Source organism: Rhinichthys klamathensis, unplaced genomic scaffold, assembly GCF_029890125.1.
Source record: "Rhinichthys klamathensis goyatoka isolate OS25496 unplaced genomic scaffold, OSU_Roscu_1.1 h1tg000304l_1, whole genome shotgun sequence".
Taxonomy (NCBI): Eukaryota; Metazoa; Chordata; class Actinopteri; order Cypriniformes; family Leuciscidae; genus Rhinichthys; species Rhinichthys klamathensis.
Window position 1 is genome coordinate 176,390 of NW_026606823.1, and position 16,458 is coordinate 192,847.

Below are 16,458 nucleotides of genomic sequence, written 5' to 3' on the forward strand. Positions count from 1 at the left end.
ATTGTGAAAATGACAGAACAGAGAGAGCATTTCAATCGAGGAAAGCCCAACACAGCACATTACAGGCACAGCTACACCGAAGGACTCCAAACCAATGAATCTAAAGTCAATCCCTCGCCATTAAACCGAGCACTAACTGTATCTTTAGAGCCAGGCGGAAACCAATGGAGGTCTCAGCACACATCCAGCCTGTCTCTTTACCTCAACAACCCACATGATAGCAGCACAGAAGAGGAGACCAACACCAAGAAGCACAAGCCACTTCGAAGGCCTCTCAGCTGTGACGCAAGCTGGTTTAACCACACAGAACATGGCGCTAATGCAGTTACAGATCCAGCATTTCACAACAAGAGCTCTCCTGTTCCCCAGAAGACAAATATTGACCTTGTTAGTTCCAGCAGCAGTGAAGCAAGAAGGCGCTCGACCTCCGGCTGCGAAACCAGGAGCTTAATGAAGGAGCGATTGGAGTGGGATCGAGCATTTGAGAAGCGTGAGGAACCTATTTCAGAAATGAAACCTCTCACGCTCCTAAAAGTGTCAGGTACTAGCAGGACTCTGTGGATATTCAGCAGTACATGCTCAAGAACACACTGTAAGGCTTCTTTGATGTATAATAGATGAGTATTATCGTGTGAGAGAGCTGAGGTTTTTAATTGAGGCTTTTCACAGCAGATACACATTTATGCGGCGGACTGCCCTGAAACGGGAGATTTCTCTCCTGTCTCTCTCTTTCTGTCATGTGTTTTCTCATCTTTTCATTTTCCCACGCATCCCTATGCATGCATAATCTATTTCTACCCTGCTTTCAATACCGGTTTTTGAGCTTCTGTGGGAATTTAGAGCAGCTACACATGGAGGAAAAACCTGACAGCCGCTGAAAGTACACACACATTTAACTATCTGACGACATGCTATTGTTTCAAATGATGTAATTTACGATTACTTCAGACTTCAAACCTCTCAAAGAAAATGTTTAGAATTCTTTACCATTAAAAAGCCATTATTTGCTTTATATGTGATTCGATTTTTTACCAATAGGACATTTGCGGGTAATATTTTTTCTAGAAAATGTACGATTTCAGGGTGAAAAAAAAAAACTTTTAGAGAACTCTAAAGACCAGAAAGAGAATAATTGTCATTATTGTGTTTTCACATCTCTCTCTCTCTCTCTCTCTCTCTCTCTCTCTCTCTCTCTCTCTCTCTCTCTCTCTCTCTCTCTCTCTCTCTCTCTCTCTCTCTCTCTCTCTCTCTCTTATATATACCTTATTATGGCTTGTTATAGGCAGGGGTCATTGGCATTAAAAGTGTCCAAAGGCCAAGAACATATTCTACACAAGTATGCTAATGCAGACATGAATGCATTACAAATGCACCATCTCTAGTTTAACATTGTAAATATGTCAGTACTTTAACAGTAGTTTTGGCCTAGCAGAAGTATATAGCGTTCTGCCATAGTATGTAGCATACTTGCATCACTTATGTTTCTGAATGCATCAACAAAGTCCAGCTTGCCTAGCCAGAAGCATTTGCATTCCCGTACACATGAGGAGAGTGTTTCAGACCGACTGGACTCTGGATGATGCTCACTCTCTTTGTTCTTAGAGAACTCGCCTCATCTCAGCGCAGACGCTGTCCTGGCCCTGAACGCTGCTGCGGTTATCGCCAACATAAAGCTGCAGGCCCAGCAGAGACAGAAGGATGAGCAGACACCCACTACATCCCACACAGCAACAGCAGGTACACCTGTCTCCCGACCTTTGGCTTCCTCAAACACAAACTTCACTTGACACTGACATTTAGCAAGATGAAGGGATCTTATATAGACATAGACAACACCGAGAAAATCGATGTCTTTACATTCTGGACATGTTAGTATCAGTGCAGCTCAGTGAGTTTTTCCTGGATTCCTCTTGTGAGCTGTTGCAAGAATCCTGCCTGAATGTTAAGCATTACAGATTGATCACTTATGAGGTTTCATGACCGTTATGACGCTGCCTATATAGGGAGCTTATTAGGGTCTTTTTGTAACAGAGCTCGTGTTTCATAACTCATAACTTCATAAATATGTGTGTGTTCCTCTTAATCAGTGTCTTTAACTGAGGATAGATGGAATAATGAAGAGGCTACTGGTGCTGATGGGAAGAACAAAACGCCTCCAGCAAGTCCATGTGTGGAGTTTGTTCCGATTGAGTCCCAAAATGTGCCTCCTGAAACGGCATTGTCACTTAGCGTGAGTTACTCTTCTGTTGTTTGAAGGTACTTCTGCCCTAAAATATTCTTAACGAGGACATGCAATAGACAGCTATTTTTTCAATAGTTCAATTTTTTGTTTATACTATTCTATATTATTCTACATTTTAGAATAATAATATACTAAATAATATAATATATAAGTATATTACATAAAATATGTGATTGATTTGGGCCTTTTAGGACATTTCAGGCCAATTTTCCCTCTAAAATGTAGGATTTCTGGGTGAAAAACAGTATTTTAAATATTAACATTTACAGAATTCCAAAGACTGGAAATCAAGAGAACAATTTTAATAATTTGGATTGTTTTAAATTGGATTGGTTTTTTTAGGTAGGAAATAAAACAAATCTGAATATAGTTTTGTGGGAAAAGTGTTTATCTATCCTTCCTTTCAACATCCAATTTGTGTTTTAAAAATATTTTATAAATGAAAGGTATATTTCATAGTAAGATAATAAGTTACATATATTGTTTTATTTTTACTTCAGTAACTTTTTTTTTTTTGCTGCTGGAAAATCCATCTTAAACTGATAGCTGTTTTGGTACAGGATATATAGCTGGTTCATAGATGGTCTGAACTTAGCTTAATTAGCTTGTGCAAAAATGGCCATTAGCTGGTCTATAGCTGATAGCCCACGTTGGACCAGCAAGAAACCAGACACCAGCTTGTCATACGGCTTGAGCATTTTAAACCTGGTAGCTCAACCAGCTAATGACCATCTTAACTAATGATCATCTTCTCCATTTCCTCTCCATGTAGCTCATTGCTGTCTAGGAGAAACAACTGAGATGTTAAAGAGATCACATTTGGGATTTTACTGATGTAGTTTTGAACATCTTGATTTCCACGTCAAATTATAAATCACAAATTTGAATTGAATTGCTATTTCGCCCCTTTAACGGGTTGTCTCTCTGTGTGCAGGAAGCTTTAGCGATGAGACGGCCTGATTTCATCCGGCGCTCACAGGCCAGAGTTCGAGCCCTGGAGTGGAGGTCGCAGGAGAGGCAGAGAGCACAGATCTCCCCCCAGAGCCCCGAGCGAGGTGCGCAGCACATGCTGTCTGCGAGCCGGAGGCTGGAGAACTAGCATGCCATTCATACATGTTCAAACCCAGTCGAAATGAACAACACTTTCATGTCCTCAATATTCAGACAGACTCTGTTTATCAAATCGGCTTCTGAAATGAGAGCAGGGAATTTTCAGAACACTGGAGAAACAATATCAGTGACTGTCATACAGCCAGTGTTAAAAGACAGGAAATATCGCCCCCATCTGGACAGACATTGGCTTTAATGTGTGTGTGGGTGTGTGTGTGTGTGCGTGCGAAAGCCAGCAAACTACATTAGGTTGTTTTATATGTCCCTCTTTTTTTCAAATAACACCCTTAATTGTGATAAAATCACTGGCTTCTTGATATTTATTGCAAGACCCAGACAGAATCTGAATGGCTGTTAACATGGACAACTGAATGCATATTCAAAATATATATAAATATTTAAAAAAAGCTTTTTTGCAGATTCCGGCGTGCACAGTTTGGGCCTGATTATCCCTGTATTTCACTTTACTGCAAATATTGTTATAAGAAGACTTGCTTGTGATAAATAATGTTATTTTTAATGTTACTAAAAATTGAGTTGAGTAATAATGTAAGGGTCTGCCAATTTATTTTCTGAATTCTGGTGTCCAAAACAATCTAAAGTTGATGGTTGAGCAACATTTAATCATGGACTTTTGATTTTATCATTGAATTAGAGTGCACCTATTCAACCTAATTTATAGTGTGTGTGTTTGTTCTGCAGAAAGCCTTTTGAAATCCAAAGACAGAAGCATCATGGGAAAGGGTCTACAGCTGCGGTCCAGGAGGTAAAAGAACATGCCAGTTCCTGTTTCGAAAAACACCTTTCCTGCTTTATTTCTCTCGCACAGACACAAACACCTGTATCAGTTCTATCTGTATTGAAGGTGTTGTGTGTGTCTGTGTGGCTGCAGGGTTTTGCCGCTCTGATTGTGCTTTTCACAGCTTGTTTATTTTGCTGCCGCTGAATAAAACCCTCATCCGATTAGATCTGGTCTCACTGTGCTTCCAAATTAAACCTCTTTGATGCACGGCTGGATGGGTTCTGCACGAATGAGTGGCCATGTTCAGAAGTTTGATTTAAGGTGTGTGACTGAATAACACAGGCAGTTTTGTCAGATAATGTTGTAAACATTCACTGTTTATTTCTTAATTCTAACTCTGATATATTCTTCTGATCTCAGAAAAAAAAACAGATATATTTCTTTTAGTTAAATGTTTCATTCTTGTTTCATTTTAAACAACAACAACAAACATAGGCTATCTAAAGGATTTCTTTTTTGCCAGTGAGAAAATACCAGTAGCAACATCCGAGAATACCCCAACAACACCCTAGCAACCACCCAGAAAACCCCCAAAACATTCTAGCAACCCGCAAAATAAAAATAAAACACCACAGCAACCCCAAAATACCCCATGCAACAACACCCTTGCAACCACCCAGGACACACCTGGCCTTACAACATTCTAGAAAGTTGACCCAAAATATCCTAGAAACAACCCAGAACAACTCAACAACATTCCGGCAACCTTGCAAAATACCCTAAAAACCCTTGCAACCACCTAACATACCTTATCAACACCCTTTAAACCACCCAGAACACCCCTGGCCCTACAACAAACTGGCAACCACCCAAAATACAGTACCTATAAACTCCAAGAATACAACAACCATAGCAACCACCTAACATACCCTAGCAACACCCTAGCAACCACCAGAACACCCAACAACATTCTGGAAACCCCACAAAATACCCTTAAAACACCAAGAATACCCCCAAAACACCCTATCAACCACCCAACATACCCTAGCAACACCCTAGAAACCACCCAGAACACCCAAAAGCATCCTAGCAACCACCTGGAACTCCCCAACAACACTCTAGCAACCACCCTGAACACTCCGACAACATTCTTGCAACCACCCAGAACAAACTTATTGCAGTGCATGTACAATTGGCACTTTCTTTCTCAACACTGCCTTTTCCTTTCTATTTTCTCTCTGCATCAGTGCTCATTTATAAACAGCAGCTAGTATGTCAAGCATGCTAACCCTGAGCTTTGATTGACAGGAATTATAACCAGCTCCCTGAAGTGAGGAAGAGGAGAGAGGAAGAAAAGAGAAAAAAAGACGAGGAGAAAAGAAAACTGGCATCTCGGACCAACAGGCTGCGGGCAGAGCTCTTTAAAAAGGTACGCGGCCGCTGCTGTTTGTGGACATAAAGGGCTGATCTGAGAGCAGAAGTGAAGACAGATCTCAGATCAGCTCCGAGGTCCATCGGTAATCATTACCACGCGGGTGTGTGTGTGTGCTCTCTCAGTGTGTGGGATTGCATTTTTGAGTCGGCGTTAAACTGGTTCAACAAATGAGATTAATTCTCAGCATTAATCCTGAACGTGAAGCTTTTCCAATATGCCGTCACACGGTATTCGGTTATCTTAACAAAATTCCTCTAATTCCATCGGACCGGAGAAGGACGACTTCTCTAAACCCTTTCCACCCCTTAACTATCGGGATTGATTTTGCCCGATGCATTTTGTTCCTAAACACCTCTTACAGTCCCTGACAGAGAGCCATATTCAACTGTGTCAGAAAACACACATTTCTAGGCCTGCCTTCACATTTGCACATCACTCTGACTCAAAAAGCTTTTGTTTATGTAATTATTTGCAGTGTTTGGTTAGTGAAGCACTGCTATTTGATTTAAAGTCCCACTCCGATCATATTTTGAGCTATTTTTAAACATTCCCAGTGGTCTTTAAAGGAGCTGTATGTAAGAAATGTATTTCAATTAATCATAAAATGACCCTGATGTGTCTCTAGACATTAAGAAATCAAGTTCATTTCAAATACTTATATCACTGACAACAGTAGTACAGCCACGATATTGTCATTTAAAAAGTGCAGTTGCAGCCCTCAACTGATGTTGATGTTGTCATCTTGTGTTTTGGCCTGAAGCTCCACCCTCCACCTATCGAACAATCACGAAGTCAGTAGTGTTTCGGCATCCGGGTTGCCAGCTCTGCTCTAGTTGAAAGCTCCTTGTAGCAGCCTACGTTCCTGCTGGATCCTGCAGCCTATCTGGCAACCTCGAGTCAGGGGGGAGGGGGAGGGGATACACCGCTCTACAGTAATTTGAAAGTGATTGCAGTACCAGTTTTGGCCACAATCTTACATACAGCTCCTTTAAATTATGATTATGCCATTTTTAGCCAAAATCACAAAACCTGTGCCGTTTTCTGGGACTTCGCTTCAGCAGAGCGGCAGTAGCTCATTAGCAATTCGCCTCTGCGTTGTGGGCGGAGCCGTTGGCACGGAGACGACCCTCCCCCTGCCCGTTGCTGAGAGCTCTGTCTCTCCCGCTAGCTTACACCCCCAACCGGTGGGGCAACAGTATTATATACACGTTAATTATTATTATCCGAAGTTAATCAAAGTTATCACCGATCATTATTTCACTCCAAGACGTCGCGTGTGGAGACGCCCAGTGGAGTTACTACGTCACAACTTCAGTCGATTTTAGCCGGCATTTTAGCGTCTGCTACTGATTCACAGCCATTTGAATGTAGAAATACTCAGAAATACAACTTTGAGCTGATTTTTCTCAAGATATGTCCTCTAACATCAGAAAAATGCCACAAGAACATGTTAACACCTAGAAAAACATTATTTTCATCGGAGTGGGTCTTTAAATAAATCCTTACAACGTGTCCAAACCAGGTGCACACAGTCAATCACAATATATTTGGTGCATATGTTGTTTGGTTGCAGTTTCCGCACACAATGCCATGACATTTTGTGTTAATCTGTGACACTATTTTGGAAGTCTCACTGTTTTCTGAAGGCAAGAAAGGAGAAATGTAGGGTCAGAATCCAGTGTTGTGAGCACTTATGGGAGACTGGCCTGTGTCCGATGTGAACGCTTTAGAGTCAGCTGACACAGAGTCAGGCACGTGTGTGTGTGTGTCTTATAATATAGCTCATAGAAGACTCTCAGGAATACTTGATTCTGGTCAATCTTCATAAAAAAGACCATGTTTTTGGAAATGAAACTGTAGTAATACTATGATATTCTTTGAAGTATCCTGAAGTACCATATTAGTACATGGTAATCAGTCAGCACCACAAAAAAATCATTGTAAAAAAATAACAATTGACACAATCTTAAGTTATTCAAACTCATACTGATAGACCACATTATTAAAAAGCTGCACTTTATTAGAAGAATGACGTGGTAAATATCTGACACAGATAAAAACACCGGCAAAAATCTGTTTATGTAAAATGCTGTGGGTACTTTTGGTAACACCAGATAAATTTGTATGTTTACACTTCATTTTAAACTCTGGTAAGTGAATTAAGTTTGGTTGCAATCCCTAATAATGCTCTTAAAATCTTAAAATTATTCTACTAATTCACTTTTCATTTACATCACAAACAAATCATATAAATATATAGCCTACATATGAAAGAAAATTGCAATTTTAAGAACTTATATTTGTGATTTTAACACATTATGACACATTTATAACTTCATATATAGTAAAATTATTAATATATATAGTAATTTGACTGTATATAAATAATTAAATATAAATATTTTGTATGATTTGCTATGAAGTAATAGCACTATTCAATCCGAGGGTAAATGTCCTACTTCTCTTCCACCAGATGTCGCTATAGGCCAGAGGATCAGTGTATTAGTCATAAAGCAAAAAGCATATTCACTTACACACAAAAATGTCATGTGGCAATCAACAGTTTCATCATGATATTAGTTATGATAGTATGCTGTTCTAAAAATGGTCAAAGTTTCATCCTCAGCTTTATTTTTATATTTCATGTTCTGGCATTATGAGGGAATAAGAAAATAACATTTAGTTATTGATTATAAAGATGATGGTGGTAATGGTGTGCATATGTTGGTGTGCATGTAAGAGACAAATAATTAGAAAATCTTCTGTGTGTGTGTGTGTGTGTGTGTGTGTGTGTGTGTGTGTGTGTGTGTGTGTGTGTGTGTGTGTGTGTGTGTGTGTGCGTGTGTTTTGAATGTTCTCTGGTTGGCAGTGCTTTAAGAGCTTCATTGTGGGGTGTGTGTGTGTGTGTGTGTGTGTGTGTGTGGAGCTACTGTTCACAGGAGCGAAAACCCAGTTAATGCCAATGATAGCACAGCACATGATAACACACACACACATATAGACAATAACATCATTGCAGCCAATATGTGTGTGTCTGTCATGACTCATGAGGCTGGATGCTTTTCCCATGTTTCCCTCTGATTCTCCATCTTCTATATGGGTGATTCTTCAACATACGTCTATACTGAGATCACGGCCTTGATCAACCTTCATTTGGAATAATAGTAACTGTGTGGGTTTTCTGATATTGCATGTGATGGTGATATGAAATTGATTGTTTCTGAATTAAAAGTCCAGATAACCAGGTGGTTGCGATCCCTAACAAAGCTCCTGTCAGATTATGTAAAATCTAACAATTCATCCACCAATTCACTTCTTATTCCATCACAAACAAATAATATAAATGTGGAAAAAGTGCCATGTATAAGAACTTAAAAATCTTGTAAAGTAAAATCTTGTAACGTGTAAAGTAATATGATTTGAACACATTTTGTAAATGTTTGACAGAAGAGAAAGTGCATGAAGAAAGAGCCCATGAGAGAGAACCTTTCAACACTCACAAGAGAAACAAAAGTTCAAATTGACTTTTAATATCTTCCTTAAAACTGCAATGATTGTTTTTTTTAAAACAGCATTTCTTTAAAACACCCTATCACCCAGACATCCAGTATTAATTATGATGTGTTACAACAAAAGCATTTGGCATGTCCAACCCATGCTGACCACAAATTATGGACATTTGGAACAAAACTAAATTATGTTTTTCTTTTTTTTACAGAAACTTCTGGAGCAGATTTTGCAGAGAGGAGGAAATCACTGACACCGCCTTGGACTCGTGTTTCTTCTCACTCCACAGTTCTCAAACCGGCCCTTGAAAAATATGACATGACAACGGTCATAAATGTTATGGAATAGCTCCTTCCAGAATAAAAGTGCCTCTGGATTACATCTATTCCCTCTACACACTGCGGGGCAAAAGTGTGGAATAAGTACGATTTCAATTTCTTAATGTTTTTTAAAGAAGTCTCATCTGCTCACTAAGACTGCATTCGTTTGATCAAAAAAATACAGTAAAAACAGTAATATTGTGAAATATTTTACAGTTTAAAAATAAGTTGTATTGTTTTTTAAACTGTAATATATTCCTGTGAATGTTCAGCATCATTACTCCAGGCTTCAGTGTCACATGAGCCTTCAGAAATCACTCTAATATGATGATTTGCTGCTCAACAAACATGTCAGAGTCTCCAAACAGCATCACATGATAAACACAGGACATCATCAGGAGAGTCTTTGGCTTCTGAGAGATGCTGCAATTGCCGTATATACAGACTGTTCACTCTTGTCCAGACACATTACAGCTCGCCAAAGCCTAACATCCAAAGAACGGGACATTTGAAGACATCTTAGACACGAGGGACTGTGATCTTGCGTTCTGCGGGCTCATCATGACATCAGGAGCCTTCCTCTGTCCGTGTGTCTCCGAGCCATTAGCCGGGAGCAAAAGGAATTTGACCCCATCTGAATAGGAATGCATCTCTAATGGAGCAGTTCGCTCGCACGAAGTGAAAGAGGCTTTTGTCCTCTCTCAGAACGAGCCAAGACTGTCCCACACGTGCCTGCTCAGACGGGACATGACTGTCCAATAGTCTGCGAGTTATACACCCAAGTCTTGCAGTAAAACTTGATTCGAAAGACCTTATATTGTGTCTTTTATTGTGTTTGGTGAATGAACTACTGGGGTTTTGGAGATCAAAACATTACATGTGTGCTGGAGTCAAATATTGTAGCTTTCTATGTGAATGTGATGCATTTTAGGCCATAATTTACGCAAGTACAGAAACATAGGTGCGAATTCTCAAGTTTTTTTGTTTTTTTGCTATATTTGCATTTAAATCTCCCTCTGGACATGTTATTCAGGTAAATAGCTATAAATATGCTGACTTTACTGACCGTTTTTCATGTTTTATGCCTGAGATTCCCAAACTTCCCAAAACCCTAAAAATATTTACTTGAAGTCCCTCTGATCATTTCATAATTTTACAACACATTTGCATTTCCACGGTTCTCTGATGATTGTTAATAGTCTCTGACATGGCATGGAAATAAACAAATAAAATATTTAATCTTTTTTTAACATGTTTTATTCTGATTGTTTTTATTTTCACTTGTTTTTTTTTATTAAATGATTAGCTATTCATAAACTCATGAACCACCTGCAGTTTCCTCATGAACCTCATTTCGGGAGACCCTGTTTTATTCATTCTTAACTTGGCAGTATTGTTTTAGTATCATTGAGATACTATGACAGTTTTTAAGAAAATTATGATTATTTCATTTCAGTTAGAGATTATTTTATTTCAAGTATTTTTATGGTTTTGGTTAACTATAATAACCCTGGTTCATGGCGCAAGACGTGATGTAATGGCCAAAGACATCCATCTGTACAGACAAAATTATACAATATTATATTTGTATTATTATATAAAATTAATATTCACTTTCTTGTGTCCTACACGAACAGCCAAAGAGTCTCCATTTAGATGCCAGGGTTAAAAATTCAGTTTTCTGCTTCAAAATAACATGTATACCTTCAAATATTCCTGCTAAACCTTTAGCACATATCTTAAAGCATATTTGTTCTTCTAGGCCAACTAAATTTAGAATCTTTTCTCAACGTCATGAGGAATATTGATGTGTTTTTGCAAGAGGCTTTTCTCAGTATTCTGGGCTTTGAGTTTGATGATAATAAATTTGACAGGATTGTAAAAGCACAATCCTAAATAACAGGAAATTGAATACATTTCGGCTGGATGGATGGATGAATATTGCTCTAGAGAAACTTCTTCTGGCCTGGGATGAAGAGCCGTGATGAATCATAGCGGGATGTTGATGACTACAGTGGAACACTGACCTAGAACCAGAGCGAACCGTGTAAACCCATAAATCGCCTTTTCTCAGAGAATTATTGTGGTTCTTAAGATACAAAAGGGTTTTACACACTGATCAAAATGAAATGCTGCATGAGTAATAGGATATCTCAAAGGCGTTTGTGAAACCAGAAACCCTGTTGTCTGGGATTGTAAAGTCTGTTCTGTTCGTTTGGACCCAATCACCCCTACTGAGGGCTGAATATGGCTCTATACCTGGAGATATGAGAACCAGACCCTCCAGGTCAGTGGTTCAGGTGAAATAGAATAGAGACACCACAAGTAATCCATAACACTGCATTTCTTCGCATTACAGGTTTTTTCCCCACAGCAGTGAATGGACGGCACAGGTGAGAGCATGCAAAGGAAGTTCATCGGACATGTATATGGTGTGCACTGACCCTGCGTTCCCACGGGAGCTCGTCTGAAGGTTGTTTCACTCCTGAAGACAGCTGGTACATTGACCCCGAGACGGGATGGGACGGGACATCTCATGCCTCTGAATTAGCTCTGTTTCCTCCAACAAAGAGCACAGGGCTTATGAGGGCCATTCTTCCAAATGGGGGCCCTTTGTGTTCCCAAGGTAAAAGACAGTTCCTCATTAACATGAGTAAGTAAGTAATGACTTCAACAATGAAGAGCTGATTTTTACTACAGGAAATTCCCTGAACACACACACACACACATGAAATACTCGATACGTTTTTCCCGGAAAATCAAAAGGATGTGAGTTTTAGGCGTGTATGGCAAGCCGTTTTATCTTAAATTGTGCAGCGATACTGGTCGTAATTGCATTTTTACTAGTAAGAATTCAATTAGAGAGCTCTACAATTCAATTGTAGAGTGTTTGTTAAAAGTATAACGCTGCAAAGGTATTTCCAACTATTTTTTACTTTTAAGCAAAGAACGAAAACAAAACTGGGCACTGAATCACATTCAGTCTCTTGTATAATGTGAGAATGAGCAATACTGGCCACTGGTGTCGCTAATAACAAGGGTTTTTGAAATCAACATAGCCCCTTTAAAACAGTAAGTACAGTAGTGGCCTTAAAATTTAGAGTTCATTGAAACAAACAAAATAGTTAGGCTAATAGACAGAAAGAGATTAGTATAATCAAAGAAACTCAAAATAGTGTTATATGAACAACCTTAGTGAATCTAAGTTGATTTGACAAAAGAAAAAAAGTTGTGATAATAAATCATGAAAATATTTTACAGTGTCATATTTTTAAATATTATTTTGCTATTATCAATTGTATTATTGTTGCAATTTATTAACACTTAAATCATTATTTGTCTGGTAGATTTTTTTAAAAACCATTTAATTCTTTGCACACTGAAATGGGAAAGACGCCTGTTTCAGAATGACTCATGCACAATTCAAGAAAAGAAAAATCCTGGTGGACAGTGACATATGGACACTGTGAGAAAAGAGCTGATGCTGCATTATTGCTGTATGCTGTATATTATGAGAAAATGTGTGGTTTTTTTAACTTGGATGCATGTAAACCTATTGTAGAAGACAATAGGGGCTCTTTAGGAATGGTTCCTGACTCTTTTTGTCCAATTAATTTACAAGAACTGTCCGTCATTTATCATTAAAAGGAGATTTAGGCAAGGAAGTGCAGAGGAAGCCAGAAAGATACTGTTATTCAGACTTATTCCCTTACTCTGACAGTCATTCCTGCTTTAGCATTTCATTAAATAGTTCTTGGAGAAAATGGGGATTTGTTCGATGTTAAAGTCTGTTTCTTTATTTCCAGCTATGACAGTCTTTGAGGATGTGTTTCGAATGGATTTGTGCTGTCTCTTGGATCCAATCCTACGGCCTTTTGTAATCGGGGTAATGCAAGAACAGAATGATGAAATCACACAGTTTTTGCTCTTTGGAAATGAGATTTTCACTCATGTGGCTGCACAGCAAACGCTGTTGATGATGTCATTGTGCTCGGATCGTTCCTGCATGTGCAGTCTGAGGTTTTGCATGTTGTTTAAGTGATGCAGCTTGTGAATAATGCACAGGTTCATCATCGATGTGTGTTTTTTTCATGTCTGTGCTGCAGGAAATCAGGGCAGATTCACAAACTGAGTGCATTGCAGTGCATGCTGGTCCAATACTGCTGCACTGTGAGTTAGCATTATTCAATTATTTATTTAAGGCCATCATTAGAGGTGATTCACATGACATGACGCATTACAAGTAACCGCGGCTCTGAAATACTTGTCATGCTGAATCAATTGATATATTTTATAATATTCTATTCTTGGTTCTATACTAATTATGGGATTAAATGGCATGATGACCATTTCAATTAATCATTATCCTTTAATTAAAACATAAATTACTGACACTAGATTACAACTGATTCGTTGCCCTTTCAACTCACTGTCTCACTATTAAAATAATATTCATAACATATTAGCAGGGTCATACATTTCAGACATGTGTTATCCTCTGGCATGGAAAACACAATAACTTGCATTAATAACATCTATAACACCATTATATAATGCTTAAAGGTCAATTATTAGTAGTATTTATTTTATTTATTTTGCTTTTGAATTAGCTTTTTGTCTCAAATGAACAGTGGGTTCCAAAAATGACAACTTATATATAGTGACTAAATGTGATTTCAATGAGGCTATATTGTTTGGGCTGGACAATAACTGTAGAAATGCTTCTTTAGCCAAAGACCCTTGCAACCAAGACAAAGACATATTGTTTTTTAGCGAATATTAAGAGTTATTATAAACTGTTACCGCCGTTTCTGATCTAGGCTGCGTTTTTACACTTATCCGAAATCAGAGGCGTCAGGACATCGTCGCGCTCGCACACACACACACACACACACACACACGCGCACGCGCGCAGTTGCACGAGGCTGCCTGAGTTTGTGTGGCTCGTGCGCTCATGGAGAGCTGATGTGTGGCGCGCGCGTAAACGCTCCTGACGCCCTGAGAGTCTCTCAGATTTCAGGAAGTGTGTGAAGTCCTCCTCAGTCGCCGTGTGTCTGCCGTCGCTGCTCTATATTATGGTCGTTCTGCCGTGATCCGCGCGGATTCCCGTCGGGCACCATGTCCAGCCGGTACAGCCCGAAGCGTGCGCTCCTGCCCGCGGTCTGCGCGCATGTTGTGTCCGTGCTGACTGTCTGCTGCGCCGGGAGTCTGTTTACAGCAGGTAACACACATTTAAGTGTAATTGCTTTATGGACTTATAACTTTCACATGACTGTGTGGCTGCGATTCAAACCTTTTGCGCTGCCTACGTAGTCAAGCAGCAGTTGTGGGCATCATGGGCACACATACGTGAAACCGCACAGTTGTTTCTTTAAGACACTGTTTCTACCTCATCTGACCCGTAAATTGCAAATGTTTTGACTTTGACAAGTAGCCTAATTTAGAAGTTTCCACGTCCAGCATACTGTCTACAAGCTCACTTGGTTTTGTCAGTTTGTTTTGGGAGCAGATTAAGTCTCTTTTTCTCGAGGCAGCATGAATGATGAACTGTTGCACATTTTGTATGAAGAACATGCTCTGCTGTTTCTCCAGAACAACAACTTTAGGGGATTTTTGTGCTTTGTTAACAGAGGCAATAACAGAACATATTTGTGTTTTGCTGGTGGTTTCTATTTTTGATAACTTTGTGGTTTGTCAGTAGTTGTACACTATGTGGTGATGATTCCATGGCATATACAGCTGAATGTGGTTGAATGTCACACAAACCTGTCATACTTAAAATATGATTTCTTTTTTCTTTTGATTTTGATTCCCCAGGAAAATGCAGCTTATTAAGGGCAATAAGATATATATATTATATAATGTATATATAAATGTATCATATATATTATATTATATATTATATATATATAAATATAATTAATTAGGCACATTTCTCACCCAAATTCTCATTACAATAATGCAAAAAATATCATTTTCATTACTGTAATGCAACAGTTGCAGAGGTTTTACTTTAAGATAAGGAGTAACTCTCTCTCTCTCTCTCTCTCTCTGTCTCTAAACACATCATCACTGGTAAAGTGCTCTTAATTAACACAGAAAACAATCAGTCTCTCTTTGCCTCCTGATGGTAAATGTATTTGTGTGCATGTGATGATTATGTTATTGTGTGCTCTGCTGAGTTAATTGCATGTAGACGATCATTAATAGTTAAAAGCTCATTCATCATGGACACGGTGACTGATATGAAATGAGCGGGTTTGGTGGACGCAGTCAGGGTGATTATATGATGTGAGCGCAGGGGCTGAACTAATGAAACAAACCCGCTGCATGCAACAGTGGCAGATTTGATGAATGACACAACGTTTAGGGCGACATGGTGCTTGATCAGCCACAGATACCCTCATTAAATCAGAGCTCTTATACTAAACAGGTAAACTGGCGGGAGGGGGAGATGTGGAGCATCTTATAGTCACATCATAGTTTACAGTATGGTTAGTTACTGGTACTGGTGTAAAACTATAGTAAATTAGCCACCATTGTCATCAAGAGCAGAAATTATGCAGAGAATGATTTGAAACATAATGTGTAGTGAGTCTTCCAAGTAACGATTATTTTTTACTAAACAAAAGAGAAACTATGTTTGGTTGCATAACGTTTTATTATTTGCATTAAAGTATGTTTAAAAAGTAAGTTTCCATTTCTCAAGGACTGCTCCACTCGATTAAAATACATAATTCTTGTGTTTAAAGTGCCCCTATTATGATTTTTTTGGAATTACATTGCATATAGCGTGTAATACAGCTGTTTGTGAATGTAAAAGGTCGGCAAAGTTTTAAAGACAAATGGAGTTATTGTCTCCCGAAAGAAAGAAGTGATTCTGAACTGAAACGAGTCGTCAGTAATTCCAGTCTCACTTCCTGCTGAACCTGTGTATGTTTGTAACAAATTTGCATAATGCCAGCCTGTGGTCTTGATTGGCTGTCGGCGAACAGCGTCTGCTTTGCCCCGCCCTCAAACACTGTAGTGTATCTGAGACTGGAAGAGTTTGGTTCGTGTCGTTTATGTCGAGAAGACGCTGTTTTCTGCTGCTAAAGTAAAT

At 39.0% G+C, this 16,458-nt stretch overlaps 3 protein-coding genes across 3 annotated transcripts in view; 2 read left to right on the forward strand and 1 right to left on the reverse strand.

Annotated features, from left to right (window-relative positions):
- The window catches only part of dock1 (dedicator of cytokinesis 1), a 283,215-nt gene that overhangs the window by 168,701 nt on the left and 98,056 nt on the right, over positions 1–16,458 (reverse strand). The window lies entirely within an intron of this gene.
- On the forward strand, positions 498–9,497 carry cunh10orf90 (chromosome unknown C10orf90 homolog). Its single transcript, XM_056270660.1, has 7 exons — positions 498–541; positions 1,603–1,737; positions 2,088–2,230; positions 3,177–3,297; positions 4,055–4,118; positions 5,403–5,523; positions 9,248–9,497. Exons 1-7 carry the CDS (start codon positions 511–513, stop codon positions 9,287–9,289), a joined length of 657 nt encoding a protein of 218 aa, XP_056126635.1. The 5' UTR covers positions 498–510; the 3' UTR covers positions 9,290–9,497.
- The window catches only part of LOC130104178 (disintegrin and metalloproteinase domain-containing protein 12), a 119,895-nt gene continuing 117,727 nt past the window's right edge, over positions 14,291–16,458 (forward strand). Inside the window, exon 1 of the mRNA XM_056270652.1 lies at positions 14,291–14,577. Coding sequence (XP_056126627.1) covers positions 14,475–14,577 — 103 coding nt within the window. The 5' untranslated portion in view covers positions 14,291–14,474. The remainder of the gene's footprint in view (positions 14,578–16,458) is intronic.

Coding starts and splice junctions, on each gene's coding strand:
- cunh10orf90 (XM_056270660.1), top strand. CDS start 511: ATGAAACCTCTCACGCTCCTAAAAGTGTCAG. Junction 542..1,602: donor CACGCTCCTAAAAGTGTCAG/GTACTAGCAGGA, acceptor CTTTGTTCTTAG/AGAACTCGCCTCATCTCAGC. Junction 2,231..3,176: donor AAACGGCATTGTCACTTAGC/GTGAGTTACTCT, acceptor CTCTGTGTGCAG/GAAGCTTTAGCGATGAGACG.